This window comes from Osmerus eperlanus, chromosome 22 (genome assembly GCF_963692335.1).
Source record: "Osmerus eperlanus chromosome 22, fOsmEpe2.1, whole genome shotgun sequence".
NCBI classification, from domain to species: Eukaryota; Metazoa; Chordata; class Actinopteri; order Osmeriformes; family Osmeridae; genus Osmerus; species Osmerus eperlanus.
Window position 1 is genome coordinate 2,250,456 of NC_085039.1, and position 18,482 is coordinate 2,268,937.

The following is an 18,482-nucleotide window of genomic DNA, read 5'->3' on the forward strand; positions in this document are numbered from 1 at the left end:
GCGCAAACCAGTACAAAATTGATAAAACAGGATACACTGTAAAACATATGGCAACCTTTGGCCAGTTTGCGGAAATAGTTTCACATAGGGTAAAACTATTTCTGTCCAAATTCGATCCTCACATGACGCCACGAGTATGGGGTGGTATTCCATTGTGATTCCTCGAGACGCATTGGGGGTAGAGCATTTGCATGTTATTACCATAGCATGCGCCGGCCCATATAAAACTGGCTGCAGGCGGCCTACACTTAAGACAAACGCATAGATAATGTCGAGTGAAGACGTTGGAAGGAATCGGGGAAGTAGGCCTATGTTGGATGACTGACAAATATTTTCTTGGGATAGACCAAGACAAACAAAAATCAACTTCCTAATTTTGTCGCCCTCTCTGTTTCTACGAGGAGACAAAACATGTCTAATTATTTCTACACTTTTTCAAGTGGGATTATTGTAAAGGAATTTTAGAGTAGTTCAGCAAATTAGCCAAGGTCCAATATTTATCAATTTTTTGACCGTTGGGATTTATCTTTGTTTCATGGACATGAACGAAAACGACGTGAATGATACAAACAACTGATGCTAAGACTCAAAAGCTTGCTCAATGAATCATTCCCAGAGTTGTGGACACATTTGAAAGGAAGTATCCGGAGGATAAATTGAGCAAAGCTTCCCCAAGCCTTTTAACGTATTTATTTATTATTTATTTATTTAATATGGGGCGCACCATCCTTTTGACAATTGCCGTTCTGTCCATCTTATTATGCCAGGTAAGACACACATATACATATAATCATACATGTTATGCACCACCAAGTTTTAGAACCCTTTACTGGGGTGCTGCACTATCATTTAGCCTACTGCTGTCCTGTTTTAGCGATTTTGTACACTCTCGCAGTTTGTACATGTTTGTACACTTTATGTAGTCCTGTATAGTCTTGTTCTGTGTAGCTTTGTGTTGTTCTATGTAGCACCTGGAGATGGTAGTTTCGTCTCATTGTATTAGCTAGGCTATATGGTTGACTTACAATCAAGACAGTCTAAAGTCTTAAATAGCATCGGCGACATTCATCTTTTGCATGAATAATAAACATGTTTAACTTTTTTTAACAGGGTTTTTGTTCGGGAGTTTTCGAACTTAAACTGCAAGAGTTTTTGAACAAGAAGGGAGTCCAGGGGAACAAAAACTGTTGCAAGGGCGGGCTTGCGTCTTCGTTTCAGCAGCAATGTGAATGTAAAACATTTTTCAGAATCTGTTTGAAACACTATCAACCAAATGCATCACCGGAGCCACCTTGCACCTTCGGAGGCGCTGTGACACCTGTGCTTGGGTCTAACTCTTTTCAAGTTCCCGAAATCATCCCAGAGAGTTCATTCACGAACCCAATTAGAATAAACTTTGGTTTCACATGGCCGGTAAGTCAAAAACATTTTCCCAAAAAGTTTTTAATGCAAACCACATGTAAATTTAAGATTATTTTTCCGTGTGTAAAAGTGTGTAGGCTACAACACCGAACACAAACGCATATGACGTCTGTGTTGAATTGTGTTTGAAATATTTTACGCATTAGTTTGGAGTACAATCTGCTAGATGCTATCTCCATCTCCGCTGGCCACCTGTTTTATGTAGCCATTTGTATCTCCTCAGGGGACATTCTCGCTGATCATTGAGGCATTGCATACAGACTCCAAAGAAGATCTTTCTACAGGTATGAAAAAAAGTCAATCGTAGAGAGGTTTGGTTATTCTGGTCATGGTTGTTGGTTTGCCTCGTTGACATGAGTTGATGATCACTCACATTTACATCTTCAGATAATCCAGACCGTGTTATCAGCACAATGGCCACTCAGAGGCATCTAACGGTGGGAGAGGAATGGTCTCAGGACCTGCACACCGGTGGAAGAACCGAACTTAAGTACTCATACCGTTTTGTGTGTGACGAGCACTACTATGGCGATGGGTGCTCAGTGTTCTGTCGTCCCAGAGATGATGCTTTCGGCCACTTCACATGTGGAGAGCGCGGCGAGATTGTGTGCGATGCAGGGTGGAAAGGACAATATTGCACAGAACGTGAGTTTTTCCGATTAAATATTTGTAATGGACTTTAGAAAAGCATTGTTGTACGATGAATGCAGTAGGGCGAATGCTCTTTCAAGCATGGAATAATATATTTCCGTATGTCTATATAGGTCTATATTAATACTTTTCATTCCTAAAAAATATTTGCCCTTAAATTTAACTTGTGCGAAAACACCACGCTTCTACACGCTCCCACACACACGACCACTTGATTTATTCAAATCAGGCTGAGGAAAGTTTTTGAATAATCTCACGCGTGCCATACATTTGCATGCTACGTCCGATTCGTTACTCTTGGAGTGGGCTGGATGCTGATTGGCTGATGCGGGTGGGGTATTGTTTGAAGTGGGCAGCTGCCGGGAGAGAGTAGACAATGGGGCAGCTGTCGCGCACTGGCACCATACTCACCAGCTGTCCACTCTTATCTTCCCCAATCCGAGACATTTAAGGGGAGTTGTGTGCAATGAATGAATAAGAGTTTTGACCCTCAGCAAAGGAAAAAGGGTCCACGCATATACTCTTTGCCTTCATATGTACTATGTTAAGTAGATCTTTTTTTTACTGTGACTGGGTGTTATTTACAGCTACTGAGTTTAAAGATCTACATGTAAAGCAGTTATGATATCAGTGATACAACTACTGCTCGTTTTTTTTTGTAACTTATTGCCATTGTCTTTATGTTATCTGATTTTTTTTCTAGCTATCTGCCTGCCAGGATGTGATGAAGAACATGGCTTTTGTGAGAAGCCAGGGGAGTGCAAGTAAGTTTATCAGTTAAAATTGAGTCTCACATAAAAAATACACAATTATTGTATTCAGAATAGACTGTAGGGTATATGACACAACTTGCCACAAGAGGACAAACTGATATATTATTGGTTGACAGGTGTAGAGTGGGGTTCAAAGGTCGCTACTGTGATGACTGCATTCGTTACCCAGGCTGCCTCCATGGGACCTGCCAGCAGCCGTGGCAGTGTAACTGTCAGGAGGGCTGGGGGGGCCTTTTCTGTAACCAAGGTGAGTAACTCTAAAAAGAGAGAGAACAACTTGACGTTGAAACCAAAGCTTCTTGAAAGAAAATACATTACAAACAACCTTACAGAACGAGTGTCCGGGTGGGAGAGAAGAGATGTTTTCTTTGCTGTTGTTCAGCCATATGTCCCTCTATAGCAAATCAACATGTGCTGTGGTGTCTTTCCAGATCTCAACTACTGCACTCACCACAAGCCCTGCATGAATGGGGCTACTTGTAGCAACACTGGCCAGGGAAGCTACACCTGCTCCTGTAGGCCGGGCTTCACTGGCTCCAGCTGTGAGATTGAAGTCAACGAGTGTAGCGGGAATCTCTGCCGCAACGGAGGAAGCTGCACTGTGAGTACAATCATCATCAGCGTTCCAAGATGTAGACCCTTATGTTTAGGAGGTATTAGAATGATAAATACGACTTGGGTGATATAGCAACCACTGAAACATTCCACTTGCTTTTCTTAGGACATGGAGAACAAATACACATGTGCTTGCCCTCCTGGTTTCTATGGTAAAAACTGCGAGCTAAGCGCCATGACATGTGCGGATGGGCCCTGCTTCAATGGAGGCCGCTGTGCTGACAACCCTGATGGAGGCTACTTCTGCCAGTGTCCCACAGGCTATGCCGGCTTCAACTGTGAGAAGAAGATTGACCATTGCACTTCCGGTCCATGTTCAAATGGTAAGGAGGAAAATGGTTAAGATGACCAAAACATGGTAATTTGTTGATCTGGAAAACATATCACTCTTATGAATTTGAGTCCTTTGGAAAACACAGTTTGTCTGAAAACTCAAGACAAAATATTAACACCAATCCTGTTCTCTGAACGTAGGTGCCCGCTGTGTTGATCTTGTCAACTCCTACCTGTGTCAGTGTCCGGAAGGATTCACAGGGATGAACTGCGACCACACGGGAGAAGAGTGTTCCATGTACCCTTGCCAAAATGGTGGTACCTGCCAGGAGGGCCCAAATGGCTACATTTGCACCTGCCCTCCAGGCTACACAGGGCAGAACTGTAGTTCCCCCATCAGCCGGTGTGAACACAACCCCTGCCACAACGGCGCCACCTGCCATGAAAGGAACAACCGGTATGTGTGCGCTTGTGTACCTGGTTATGGTGGCCGCAACTGCCAATTTCTTCTCCCAGAACATGCTGCTATCCGAGGGTCTGAAATTCCCTGGATGGCCATTGGTTCTGGGGTGGCACTGGTGTTGTTGCTGTTGGCGGGCTGTGCAGTGTTGGTGGGTTGCATCCGCTCCAAGGTGCAGCGTAGAAGTCAGGGTGACGTTGGTGAAGGAGAAACCATAAACAATCTGACCAACAACTGTCATCGGAGTGATAAGGACCCTGCAGTTAGCGTTGTCGCAACATCTGGCATTAAGAACATCAATAAGAAGATGGACTTCTGCAGTGACCCTGATGAGGGAGCTTCACCTGGGAGGAGCAGCTACAAAAGCCGCCACCCGCCGGCAGACTATAATCTTGTGCATGAGGTCAACTACGAGCAGGCGGCCAAGGAGTTGACACTAGAGGCAGCCTGCGAGGAGAAGTGCCAAATGCTGGACTCATGCGAGTTTGAGGAGAAACGCACCAAACGATTAAAAAGGTAATATGGCCTTTCAATTAAGTGCAAATTGTTTAAATTTGATTCCTAACGTATGTCAAGTACCAGGTTGTTAACTTTTATATTTTCAACAGTGATGCAGCAGAAAAGAAAGTTCCAGAAATGTCTGCATGTGCGGACACAAAGTACAAATCCGTGTTTGTGATGTCAGAGGAGAAGGATGAATGTATAATCGCAACAGAGGTAGGTCTGAAATCTTTCTATTCATTTAGCTTCAACTACAATTGTTTTATAAAAACCTGTGAGTCTTATATAAAATAAACTAATGCAGATTTGTTTTTCCTATGTCTTTAGGTGTAACAAACCACAAAGAGGCTGTTGCTCATTTGCTCTATGGGAGAGTTTTTATACTCCTTCAAATGCTGCTCTAACCCTAGGGGGAGGTGTCCTGCCTTGAGACTGCTGCTGATACTGAGACGTTTAACTGATATTCAGAGTGAGCTGGTTCTCTACTGGAAACTAAGCGCAGACAGTTGCGGCCTGTGGGATAGGAATCGGAGGGGCAAAGACGTTTTACCTTTTTAAAGACACCACTATTCATGCTTCCGTCCACTTTCAAATTGTTTTTAAGATTTGTAATCGAAAATCGAGACGTGTCAGTCACAGAGAGCATTTGGTTAGTGTAAATGGAAACGTTTGAAGTTTTTGCAACATTTGCACCCAGCCCTTTTCTCTAACCCACAAGCCGTTGCTGAGCGCAGGAACTGCATCAAACGGTGGATGTTTGGCCATACTGGCCTGTTTTTCACAAAGCTGTTCATATGGGCTGTGATCCCGTCACTAACCTGTGAGGACTGTTAACGTATACTTGATCACTGTGTAAAACTGGAGTGTATTGTTCCTAAGCCCTCTGAACCATTTATGACATAGTATTGTTATTGGACATGCGTTTTGTCTATTTCCTTAAAAAATTTGTCTTGATAAGGATTATGTGCTTTTATAAAAAAGAAAAAAAAGATATTGATGACAAGATATATGATTTAAATTTGTATAATTTAATTTAATTGTTATTTTATTTGGTGTTGTATATTTGTGATATTATTATTTAAGCTTTTTTTTTATTGCTGATATTTGCAAAGGCACTTCAGGTCAATGGGATTGTTTTTAAGAAATGTTATTTAAGGAAGGTCTGTACAAAATGTTACTACTGTTACTGTCTCCATTACTGTTTTTAATGAAGGATTTAGCTAAGACTATTTTTCCAAATAAATATTGAACTTACAACTTTTTGTCAGCCTGTGCTTGGTGTAAGGGGTTCTTTAGGGTCTGTGAGCAAAGTTAATCAGTAACATCTGTTGGCTACCCCATGGTGAGCTATTCTGTGCTGACACTTAGCCACTACCAGGAATTGAAAGTGTCTCCCTGGAGACCAAAGGGGACTATTCATAAAAATGTCCCCATGCTATATTTACCACTCCCAATTCATCTCAATGAATAAACCAGGTAAAGAACTAACACTTTTCCAAATAAAAAAGTAAATAAACAATTTGGAACAAATAAGCTTCAATGTGTCATTTTAATTAAGTTTCTCTCAAATAAAAATAACAAATTTGGAACTTGAATGGACTCCTAGAAAAGTAAGTTTTAACATTGCATTTTGCCCATTCAACTTCCAAGATGTTTCCATGAAATAAAAGAATACAAAACTCAGTAACTTAATTTAAAACCCAATGATGTTGGCCTCTAAAGAGGTTTATCGCATCATGGCATTATAGGAACAGACTTCCGCAGACAATGATGGAATTGACAATGGGGCACACAAAAGGCCACTCTTGGGAGGGCCTGTGTCCCTCGGCATGCCGGGAAAAAGTGTTACTGGAACAGATGTTGCTGAGTAACAGAGGCCTTCTGGACAGAGTTTAGGCACCGCCAGACAGACCTTCAAAGGTTTGGGCTAGAATGAAACTTAATCTAAGGCATTAAAAAGGAGCTCTTATACTTTCAAATGTACTGGTTAGAACCGAGTAGATGTACACTGACAACACGTTTTTTCTTTTAAGAAATAGCAAAAATCAAATAATTTTACACACATTTGTAAAAAAGGATTTTGCAAGGCTAAAACTACATTTGGCCAATTCAGACTTTATTTGGACAAAGAATTCTTTGAAATGTCTAAAATCACAAGTTTTAAAGTTCAATAATTATTGAAGTAGTATAACATGTAATTTTTCATAAAAAGTTAAATCATGCCTTTAGTCCTTAAATACATAAGAGGTGATATACCATGGGATTTATAAAAAGAATTTTCTTATGACATTTTTTACTTCTGTTAAATGTACATGAATGTAATAAAAACAGTTAACATCACCCTTTGTTCAAAAAAGCAAATAAAAAGGCAAAAACCATACATGATAATTATGGGACGCATTTTAACATGGCTTTGAAGCACACATAAGACAGCACTGTACATGGGTCCACCTCAGACTAAATGTACTAACCATTAGGAGTTTCCGAGGATACATTAAAATCTCTAAACAGGCTAATAATCATGCCTGACCTAGGTGCTGGAACTTTTAAAAGATCTGAGCTCTTTAAAAGTTTTTTGGGCCATCTCATACTGTGTAAGAAATACGAGATCATCTCAGTTCTATGAAACTTTCATAAACAGGTTGAAAAGGAAATGGCTTCACCAATGTAGCGCCTAGCTTTGATATATCCCTGTGATCAAGAAACTATTATTTTAAAGTGGGACATTCTATGTCAAAGCTTTAAGTGAGATTTAGTCTAAGGTGACCATAACATTAGTTAAACAAGAGTCAATCACTGACTGTAGATATAAGGTTTATGTAACAAATTACCTTTAAGGTAAGAAAAACTTTTAAAATCTCTGCAATAACATAAGCTAGAGATGGGAGATTTGTCTCACAAATATCTGGGGTTCAACGACTAGTACTAAATAAAATTACACATTGTGCAAAACTGACTGTGCATAGGATACATAATTTGAATAAATTATGTAGTAATTCATATCACCACACTGTTGACTTCTAGTCAATATCTACTAAGGGATAGTTGCATGATTAATCAAACAAACTAAAACTTAAAAAAATATATATTGGTATGTTGGAGAAAAGGTTCAATTCTTTTCAACCATTCCCATCTAATGGCAACAGCCCTGATGCATAACATAGCAACAAATACACGTTAAGCCTAATAAAATGATCAATAGATAATAGACAACCAAGTTTTACTTGGTGGCTCATGTAGACTCCAATTCTTTTGAATTTCCTGCCAGATCTTTTTTTCTTTAAAGACTTACAGACAAATGCACACTACAGTAGATTCTTTAGTAGGTTTACAAAGTAAAAATATGTTTCTAAACTTATGTTTCAACTCTTCATTTTATTTTATGAAGCTTAGATATGTGGACCATAATGCCCGTCTTTGGACCACTGAGGTAATTGTAGGTGTAAAACATGCTGAAATGTTCCGAAAACATTTCAAAATAAAACATAGTACACTTTTCTTTTCTGCCTTCCTGTTTCGAGGTATATGATCCTGGGCCGTCCAGTGGCACATGTATTGTTTTCCCTTTGGGGAAACATTGAGGTCTCCCCATACACTTTAATGCAAAGTTGTCTTTTGGTTTCTTTCAACATCTGCTGTGATTGTTTTTTCTTATTTTAATTTTTTATAAATAAGAAAACTTCTGTTCATGATATGGAGAATCATGATCATAAGCACTGTACTGCAAAATTGTGCTGCTAGCTGGCTGTTTCTCCTTGCTGGCGTGCAGTGGTCCAGGACAAGTTTTAAAATACTCATGCAGATGTTTCATAACAATGAGATCAAAATATGCAATCAATTACAAAAACACATTTATCAGAAGTATCAAAGTACAACAACATGAATCACAGCAACTGTAGGAAGACCCCAAAAAAGAGGCAAAAAGAGGTATTACAGTCAATGAACAGACCCCAATGTTTTCCCTCAAACTTGTGGGTGCGGAGTCCAAGCTCGTCTGATGGCAACTAGCAGTCACTCCGTATCCTTCCAGCATTTACTTTTATCTAAACATGTATAATTGTTCTCCTTCTATCGTCTCCCTCCCTCCTTGATGACCTTTTCAACAATCCTCTTTCTTTCAAATAATCCTCTTTTAGGGCCCTATTTTGCTGGGGCAAAGCAATGACAAAACTCCAAGACTAACAATTCCTAGAATTGACGGGAAGGCCACTTGAGGAAGGGGGAGGATAAACAGAACAGCCTGACTAATGCCACATTTTCGTGTATATAAACTGATTGTTTCTAGGAGGTCAAACTAATTGCTCGGTTATTTCAAGCATTAAGGGGGCTGTTCAACATTTTCTAGTGTAAGTGGGTCATGATTTTTTAAAGAAGACGTTGCTGTTGAGTTTTTCTAAAGTTTCTCTTTTTGGCGCTTTGAGCGCCACAAAACTTGCCCAAACTTGTTATATTTCACTTGAAACGGTAGACATCTTTGTGGTTGATATTTTGGGGTGAACTGTCCCTTTAATGTAGACTTTGCCTTTATCTTTACAATTCTGTCCAGCAAAATCAGGCCCTATATCGGTATCTCCCTGACTCTACTTACAGTATGTTCACCCTAACCCAATTAATCTGTCATTGCTTATCCCTGGATGTCTCTCTTCTGCACATCTTTGAGTTGTGAGCAACACAATGTGCAACTCCTTTGCTTTTACCTAGTCCCCAACAAATGAACTAAACACCAATCCACCTCTCTAAAATGAGCTAATGGGTGTTTGATGCTCTTTCGGTTGGGGGTTCACTATGAAGGAGGACTGGTTTGGAACTGCTGCTCTGCTCTTTTAGGAGGATGACGACCCATGGCTGGCCATGTTGGCCATCCCGCTGCTCATCCCACTGGGGCCACCCATACCTGAGGGCCCGACCAGGGCTGGGGGGCTGTGTTTGATGGGGGAGGTGATGCCAGGCCCGCGCCCCTGCCCCTGTGGCGTGTGGTGGGCGTGCTGCAGGGCGTGGCGCTCCAGGAGTGTGCGGTGGGTGAAGGCCCGGTGGCAGACATTGCACTGGAAGGTACGCTCGGCTCGGTGAGTGCGCATGTGCACGTTCAGTGAGCTCTTCTGGGTGAAGCGCTTGCCACAGACGGAGCATTGAAAGGCCCGCACACCTGTGTGCACCACCATGTGCTTGAGGAGGTAGTCCCGCAGAGAGAAAGAACGCCAGCAGATGGAGCATTGGTGAGGCTTTTGACCTGCAGCATACAAACATGACAAACAAGGTAAAGAATAGTCCTCATCAGTGATGTGAATCATTGCTATAATCTAGACATTGTGGAGTTACATCGAGGTGTTGCTGGTGCGAGTAACCGTGTTACATTTTGATTCCGTTTCTTTGATATGTAATTAACAGAGAACTCATTTCCACAATCATACCAGAGTGTATGAACATATGCTTGCTGTAGTTCTTCCTGGAGCGCAGAGATTTCCCACAGTGAGTGCAGTCGAACGACGTCTCAGAGCCCTGGGAGGAAGGGGAGGGGCCTGTCGAACAGGAAGTGGTGGATGGAGGTGGGGCTGGCGTCATTGGTGGTTGTGGTGGAGCATGCTGGGTTGGATCAGTTCCTGCGATGCTGTCAATCACCATGGGTCCTCCCACAAAAAACGATGACTGCTGAGACTGGCTAACCGGGTACTGGAAAAGTAACTGTCGGAAAACAGGATGAACACAACATTTTTTTAAATAAAAAGATGGGGGTTGGACAGGAGAAGAAGGGGGCAGGTGATGCATACCCAAGGCTTGGGTATTGTCTGGAATTAAATCATTCACAGAATTACAACCTTTCCATCATTAAAACTATGCTCCTACCAAAAAGGCACTACCAACAAACATCACACTACAGGAAGATAGGGGCTGATTAATAGAATGATAAATAATGTTCCTTTAATCCATTGGCATATCCCCAATAAGATGTTCTTTTTTATTGGGTGTGCTTTGCCTTTGGCAAGGGAACAACCTTTGATCACCTATTGACGTTGGTGACTGGTCACCAACGTCACTAACGTCACTAACGCGTCACCAGAGCCTGTTTTACCCTTTTGTTATCTTCGGGTCATTCTGACCCATCAGTCATTGTGACCCACCGTCGTATTGCGACAACTTTACCGCATACAAAAACAAAGTGAAGAATTTTCTTTTAACCGTTGGGCTGTCTCAGACCCCCCACATTGCAAAGGTTAAAAGAAAATTATTTGTATTTGTTTTTGTATTGGGTAAAATTGGGTAAACACAACGATGGTTCGTTATGAACCTTTGGGTCATGTGACCCGAAGGCAGCATAAGGGTTAAGGAGAGCCTCCCCACTCCCTATTAAGCCCCATTGTACCGAATTTTGTTGCAGTTCCACCAGAGTTTCACTGGGAGTGATCGCGGTCGAGTGCAAAATGAATGGGAGTCTATGGAGCTAAACGGCTAAATTAGTCTCTTTCACCTGATTTTAGTTGAGAAATCTCAGATTTGATTGTAGTTTTTGCATGTTCAACATGGATTATAGGTCAAAATTTGAATGAACGAGTACTTATGTCCTTTCGATTTCTTACAGGGTGAGTCGTTGTTGCCCATAACACGCTAGCATTCTGCTAATGAATGCTGATTGGTTAGTGAAGAACTGACTACGATCAGAGATCCCGCTTGATGGCATCCGAAGTGAGATCAGAATGTCAGAGCATTAGCAACATTAGCAAGCCAAAACTCTTTCTAGCATGTGTATTGACAGGGAGAGCCTAACCTGTGAGCTGTGTTATCGATGCCTCAAGAGAAAAAAGGAGGTGATCAGAGCTTGCCGTAATGCGGTATCTCTGGCCGTACAATGTGTACGACGTCATTGACATTTTAAAAGGCTTTGTAGAACAAAAGGCGACTTTAAAAAAATCGAAAACCCAGCAGTGTGTATTTTTTTTGCCTCCCCTTTCAAATTCAACATTCCAATTACTAGACAAAGAATTATATCCTGGATTTTGAGGGGTATAGCTCCATAGACCTCCATTCATTCTGCACTCGACCGTTAGCGCCCTCATATGGAACTAGAGTGGAACTGCAGAACCCGGAAGTTTCCCGAGAGTGGGAGTTCTCCCCATAGATATATATAAAGTCTAGATGGCTTACGGCGGAGTCTAGAACGTCCGCACATGGCGGCCATCTTGCTACAGTCAACTCGCTCACCCATAACATTGTGTTGGTGCTACATGTACTTTTTAAATGACCATAACTTGCTCAATTTTCAACCGATTTTGAAACGGTTTGGTTTTTTATCAACATCAGAGATGTCGTTATGCCATTGCATACTTATGAATAATGAATAATTATTATTTAAAAAAATATTAAGAATAAAAGTATGCAGTGGCATAACGACATCTCTGATGTTGATAAAAAACCAAACCGTTTCAAAATCGGTTGAAAATTGAGCAAGTTATGGTCATTTAAAAAGTACATGTAGCACCAACACAATGTTATGGGTGAGCGAGTTGACTGTAGCAAGATGGCCGCCATGTGCGGACGTTCGACTCCGTTGGCCGGTGTTACGTCCCAACTGGTTCCCAATTTGACTGGTTCCCCAGCTGTGCGTGCACCTATCAGTCTGCCTCTATCACCAGATTCGTCACAAATTCACAAACATATTACTGGCGATTTTCAAGTCGGATCTCATATTTGCTGCGGCAAATATGAAAGTAGGCCTATAGGCTACGTGCGCACTACATTAGGCTACCATTCGCGACAAAATAAATGGAGACAAAATAAAACATTTGCAGGCTCGCATGAAGTGGGATTCGATCGCACTAGAGCAAAAATACGTGCGCACCATAGTCCGTTGATTTACACCGCGAGCTATACCAGCTCACAAATTTTAGCTAAATCGTTACGTATTTGTTAACTACGTTGGCCTTCAGGTAACACTTTGATTTGGCTTCTTCTGCATCAACTGGTTCCCATAGACACTACCCAAATGTAGGCTCCTATGCACGTATTTGGGGTTGTTTTCGAGGCAACAGCCGTATTTTCCACGACATCACAGCTCCTTCTGACACCACATATTAAAAATTCATACTAAGAACGTCGCTGCTAACCCAGACAATACGATCAAAATACGCGGAACACAACATGTAAACATTCAATTCGAATGCGATTTCGTGTAGCCTATGGCTGAGTGTTTCTTCGCTATATCTTTTGAAATCAATTCATTTCATAATTGTATATTCTGAACAAATTTTCCCACCCTTATAACGTGTTTGCACTACACTACATAAACATGGAGGTGCCAAACATGTAGCTAGGCATGTTTGCAGGCTGTGATATCAACACCCTGTATTTTTGTACGCCCTTCGACTGGTTAGCTCCTGTGATGCCCACACAGCAGTAGTTTAGTAGTTAGAAGGGGTGGGGGGAAAAAATCAATTCGCATTTGAACCGCGATTCAGTCTTCTAGCAATTCATATCGATTTTTATTTTTATTTTTATAACAATGAGATTACTAAACTGCAAGTTTAGTAATCTCATTAAGCAATAAGCATATATTGAATCGAAATGTTATAAAAGATTGTGAATCCATTTTTAATCGAATCGTGACCCAAGAATCGATTTGAATCGTGAGGTACCAAAAGATTCCCACCCCTAGTAGTTAGCTTGTAGCACAATTTACATGGATCAGCTTCTCCATGCAGGGCTCTAGACTGAGACCAAATGGTCGCATTTTGCATTGTTACTGACAATGATCGCTTCCACAAAACTTTTATGGAATGAGACATTTTCCCCTAAATAAATGTCAAGCTTATTTACGTTTTTGGGGGCATATTTTCAGTTTCCAGATGGTACTGTTTGAATCGCGATTCCATGTGAAATACTGCCGGTGACAACGTTGTTAAAATATCCTGTTTCAAAGGTTTTCTTTATTTCGTTTCAGTCATAGAGGTAAGGACCATTTTTACACCGGATTGCCCATTTTCTTCCATTTTAATGCAACTTTTCAACTATGAAGCTGCTATACAGCCGATCTCCATTCCCTCTTGCAGGGGAAATGACCAGACAACCGTTTCATTCTACACGTCAGACTTAGTATTTTGAATAGTAAATGAGCAGCAACAAATGTGTGCTTTTAAATCTATGCAATCTTCCTAAATAATAAGTATGCATTTTTGTATACAATATACAGAAATATCAGTTGTAAAATTTCAGTTAAAAACCAGACCCATCTGCCACCAACGCAAGCACACCCCACAATTTCCCCAGAAATTGTACCCTCTCTAGTTTTTTTTTGCTATGCTGACAATATGTCAGGGACTGGACACTGAATATTTAAAACTGATAAGAGCCCACCAGAAATGTACTTAACATGGTTTGCCTCCACAAACAGAAAGGTAATGCCTTACTAGTTGCTCTTTAAGAATCTTGGCCAACTGGAATTAAAGATCAAGCGGTCAACCAGTCGACTACAAAAAGTTTCAGCCCTATACTCCAGAAGTGACTCCCAAAATCATAACCCAGGTTGAAGAAAAACAGACCTGGTTGTTAATGGACTGTGTGGAAGGAGGGGGGGTCAGGGGTTTGTTAACTCTTCCTCGTTGGTTGAAAGACATAGTCTGAGGTTCACTCTGTGGCCAAAAGCTCTCAGAAAACACCCCAGGCTCATCATAGAACTCCTGGAAGGCACACAGAATATTCACTTCAGTAAGTATTATTACATATTAAATGGCATTTCAGAGTTGAAGTAAAACCAGTGCAGCCACAATAACAAAGTGCAGCCACAATAACACTTAATGTTGTTTATTTTCAGTATATAGTTCAACTATGTATTTTTCAAGAGCAGTGTTTCCTCTATGTTGATTTTGCCCGCCCGCCACGGCTACATTTCTGCCGTTACGGTATCAGAAATAGGGCTGTACAAAAGGCCGTCTATCAGCAGTGATTGTTAGGGTGCATGTCGCAGAATAGCACAGACACGCGCTTCACACCGCAGTTGAGATTGTGTGTGTGCGTCCTTGAGAACTGTAATTCGTATAACTTATGTTGTCAGTTCATTTAAGCCTGTTATTGTATTAGTCTATAGTTCTTGCAAATTTATATTAAGTTTGTATTCTTCCCCTGCTAAATTACACGTCTGTTGATTCGATAGCGATTGCTGCCCTCGCTCACGTTTGTATTTTAGGTGCATTATTATGCTATTATATTGAGTAGTTTTAATTAATAGTGGGTTTATTGTTATTATTTGCTACAGAATTCTTAGCCTATCAAGATCAAATGAAGCACACAGTGTACATGCTTTCGAGTACCTTAAATCAATAGGCTAGGCAACTGACCATTTCCAATAAGTTGTTACGTCAATTATTAATTGGCAGCATTCATGCCATTTAGAGCATACTTTATGAGTGGAAGGTGTCTTTAAGTAGCCTAACCTCATTGCTTTAGGGGAAATAGGACGAAAATATGTGCAATATTACATTAGCTATTAGACTATTACATTACCCTGCTCCGAAATATAGGGTTAGAACTTTGTTTCGGCGGGGAGGGGGGGTGGTTCGGACAGACCTTCCCCCACTGCTAAAAAAAATCCTAGAGGAAACACTGAAGAGCATATAACAACAGTGCAGGCCACCACAATACTTTTACTTTTTTTCTGAAAGTAGGTTAGTATGATGTGTGGTTAAAACATTTAAGTGGGGGGTTATCAAAATAACAATATCTTGCAGTTATTTTAGGACAGCACAGTAGTTGAAAAATTCACCTGGCCAAAGCTGGCCATAGATTCTTGTGAGGCATCCTGCTCTCCGTCTCGTCTTCCATCCGCTAAGGAAAAAACTGATGCCTCCTGAATACCTTCATCTTTTACCACCACTCCGTCTCCTCCGGTAACCTGAAGGGGTTAAAAGAAAAAGGACGTACATTTAGCGTAATGTCACCCCTAAAACTCCTTTGATTTGTTTTAAGTGATGGTGTTGGCAACATGTTTTTGTTCATTCATACTTTCAATGTCACATTCTTTGTATACAAAATACACAGGCAGCATACAAGCACTGAATGAAGGGTAATCTTCCTTTCTTACATTGTAAGTTAGTTTTGCTTAACTTTTAAAAACAGGAGATTTGTGTGGGAATGTCTTTTGACAGTAGATCTGGATTGAGCAAGGCAACTTTTGAATCGTTTCTTGCACCTCTCCAAGACTTTAACATGTTTAATGACCCATTGAAGTCCATGGAATATCAATGTGCCACAATAAAGGATTCAACTCCAGCCAATCTTAATTTATGTTTACTGCCTACATGCTCTGTGGACAGTATGGTCCAGTGAGAAAGGGGCAGCGGTCTGCTTGACTGTCACCATGGTAACCGCTCCCCCTGCCTTACCTGTAGTCTGAGTGGCTGCCTCTGCTTGCGGCTGTGGCCCGCACCTCTCTCCCTGTCTCCATCTCGCCCTCTGTCTCTTCCATCAATCTCTTCTTCCTCACTGAATCTGTCTATTCCTACGAGGTCATCCGAGAGGTCTGCCGTACTGCCACGGATGCTGTCTCTGCCGATGCTGTCCACGCTGCCCATCCCTGAACTGCAGCCCACAGACAGGCTTCCTGTGCTACTGGCAGTGGTACCGGCGTTCGCTGTCTGTGCCAGCAGGTCTCTCAGCTTGTACCTCACATCCTGAGTGCAGCTGGAGTTCTGTTTAAGGAGAGCAGCGCTGGCTGTGGAGCCTAGCCCATCTGTCCCACATATGGAGCCAGGCCCCATGTCCCCCAGGGCCATCAGCCCTCCTGGGTTGGCCTGCTCCATGGTGCCGGGTCCACTTTCACTAATGCTAGCACTGCCCAGGCCTGTGCCCATGTTGCTGGCCACACAGTCCCCCATGGCAAAGTTGGAGAAGCTCTGGTAAACCCCGCCGATGCCAGCGCCCCCAACACAACTTCCGCTGGTGCCGCCACTGCTTCCTTTACCTCCTCCACGTTCCTCCTGTTTAGGGAGAACCCCTCCAATCATCACTCCTCCTCCTCCCCCTCCACCGGCAGCTGCCTTCCTCTGTGAGATGATCTGAGTGCACTCGTCAATGACAGTCTTGATCTGCAGGATGCTGGCTGCGGTGAGGATGCACAGGGCTTGGGACTGCAGCACCACCAGGGAGCCACTGTACATGAAATCCACAAGCTGCTTCACTGTCTCTGCAGGCACCAGCGGCGGCACAGAGATCTCAGAGTGGCCCAACAACAGCTTGTCCTGGAAGAAGGGACTGCCAGCCGCCAGCACGCATGCGTGGGCGCGAAGGGACGCATCGTGGATGCGTACAGTCACGTCGCAGAAGAGGCCCTCGCGCCGCTGTGAACGCAGAGCCTCCAGCACAGACTGGCTGGAGTTGTGAAGATGGATGTAGTGTACGGTCTCGGTACCAGAGGCCATTGTCGGAAGGCCACCTGGTATGGGGTGGCCGTGGAGGAGGGAAGGGGTGTGCCTGGATGGTTTGCAGTTCTGTGTCAGCTAGAGGAAGAGGGAGGGCAGGGAGAACAGCATGGGCTGCGGTGGGTCCACCTTCCCTCAAGCAGTCATGGGTCTGGTCAATGCTTCGGAGCTGTATTCAGTGTCTCTGAAGGTGTTCTTGGACAATGTGAGATTATCTGAGAGATGCTTGGGTAGGCTTCCAGTAAGTTTTAATGAGAGACCTCCAATGTTGCGGTCGCTCACTCCGTAGTGAAAGCCTGCTGAAAAGAGATCACATTATTGAGTATGCTTAATACATTTGCCCACTGGCAATTTATTTAAACATAAGTACTTTACTGTCAATAAAGACTACTTGGTCCGCTCTGTTGGGTAGGACATAATGTGGGAACGATATGTTAAGTGTAAATTATCTTTAACCATTTTAGCTACTTATCCAGTTCAGTGGGATACGGTGGTGGGATTCAAACGCCATACAGTCATATGACAACTGTTTGACGTTATTACAACTCTGAACTGTGACATTGCGAGCTACCTAGCCTACCTCCATCCATCTAGCTAGCCAGCTAACTATCCCGAAGCGCCAAAATAAGAGAACTCGTCTAGCTAGCCTAGTCAAAAATAAACTAGAATGATCACGGCTCGCTAGCGATAAGCTAGCCTAGCTACTATAGTTGGCTAGGTAGCCGGCTAACCGCATTTGCATACCTAGTAGCTTAGAATGGGTAATGTTACCATATTACAAATGATACGTTTAAAGCCAATGTTAGGTTGACATTACTCCAAAAACATATTGGCTTGATAAATAAACAATTACAGCACATTCAATTATCTATGCTTGCTACCTAGCAAGTAGCTAATAACATAACAGCCGATACATTGCTAGCATAATTATTTGGTTGACTGACTATTCCTTGCATTGCTTTGGTAGGGAAAAGACCATGCTAACTTGGCTGTAGCTAGCTCTAGCTATACTTAGGTTTTCAGCTGGTTACGCTAGCTAGCGCGCAGTTGAAAAATCATGCATCAGTCTCTGACCTCGATAAAATGTAGACCTCATCTCAGTTTCTGGTTAATTACATACCTCAAGAAAACAAAGATAAATTGCATTTCACTTCCACCCATTAATGTGCATGCATTCTTGTAAACCAATTGCTCAATGCTAGCACGAGCTTGCATACATTTTGGTATATCCCTCCAACAACAACGGCGCTGTACTGACGAGCCTACTACTGCGTGCACTGCAAGCACTGTGGATGTATTTTTTATTTATTTTTATGGCAGAAATCTAATATTTGTTGAATGTCTTTTTTCAGAGTATAAATCCATATCGTTTACGATATTTAG

At 42.1% G+C, this 18,482-nt stretch overlaps 2 protein-coding genes across 4 annotated transcripts; one reads left to right on the plus strand and one right to left on the minus strand.

The window, feature by feature from the left end:
* The first annotated feature begins 247 nt into the window (after positions 1–247).
* Positions 248–5,968, plus strand: dla (deltaA). Its single transcript, XM_062448519.1, has 11 exons — positions 248–767; positions 1,111–1,413; positions 1,646–1,706; positions 1,810–2,067; positions 2,777–2,837; positions 2,963–3,093; positions 3,278–3,447; positions 3,568–3,784; positions 3,936–4,710; positions 4,803–4,911; positions 5,023–5,968. Exons 1-11 carry the CDS (start codon positions 714–716, stop codon positions 5,026–5,028), a joined length of 2,145 nt encoding a protein of 714 aa, XP_062304503.1. The 5' UTR covers positions 248–713; the 3' UTR covers positions 5,029–5,968.
* Positions 5,969–6,261: 293 nt separating this feature from the next.
* zbtb45 (zinc finger and BTB domain containing 45) lies at positions 6,262–18,366 on the minus strand. Of its 3 annotated transcripts, none has more exons than XM_062448135.1 (6): positions 18,220–18,366; positions 16,065–17,395; positions 15,446–15,574; positions 14,226–14,363; positions 10,107–10,377; positions 6,262–9,925 (listed from the first exon to the last, which is right to left on the minus strand). In XM_062448135.1, exons 2-6 carry the CDS (start codon positions 17,097–17,099, stop codon positions 9,519–9,521), a joined length of 1,980 nt encoding a protein of 659 aa, XP_062304119.1. In that variant the 5' UTR covers positions 17,100–17,395; positions 18,220–18,366; the 3' UTR covers positions 6,262–9,518. The 3 variants fall into 3 exon arrangements, with proteins under 3 accessions (XP_062304119.1, XP_062304121.1, XP_062304122.1); XM_062448137.1 differs by having other exon boundaries at positions 16,065–17,398; XM_062448138.1 differs by having other exon boundaries at positions 18,317–18,358.
* Positions 18,367–18,482: the final 116 nt, after the last annotated feature.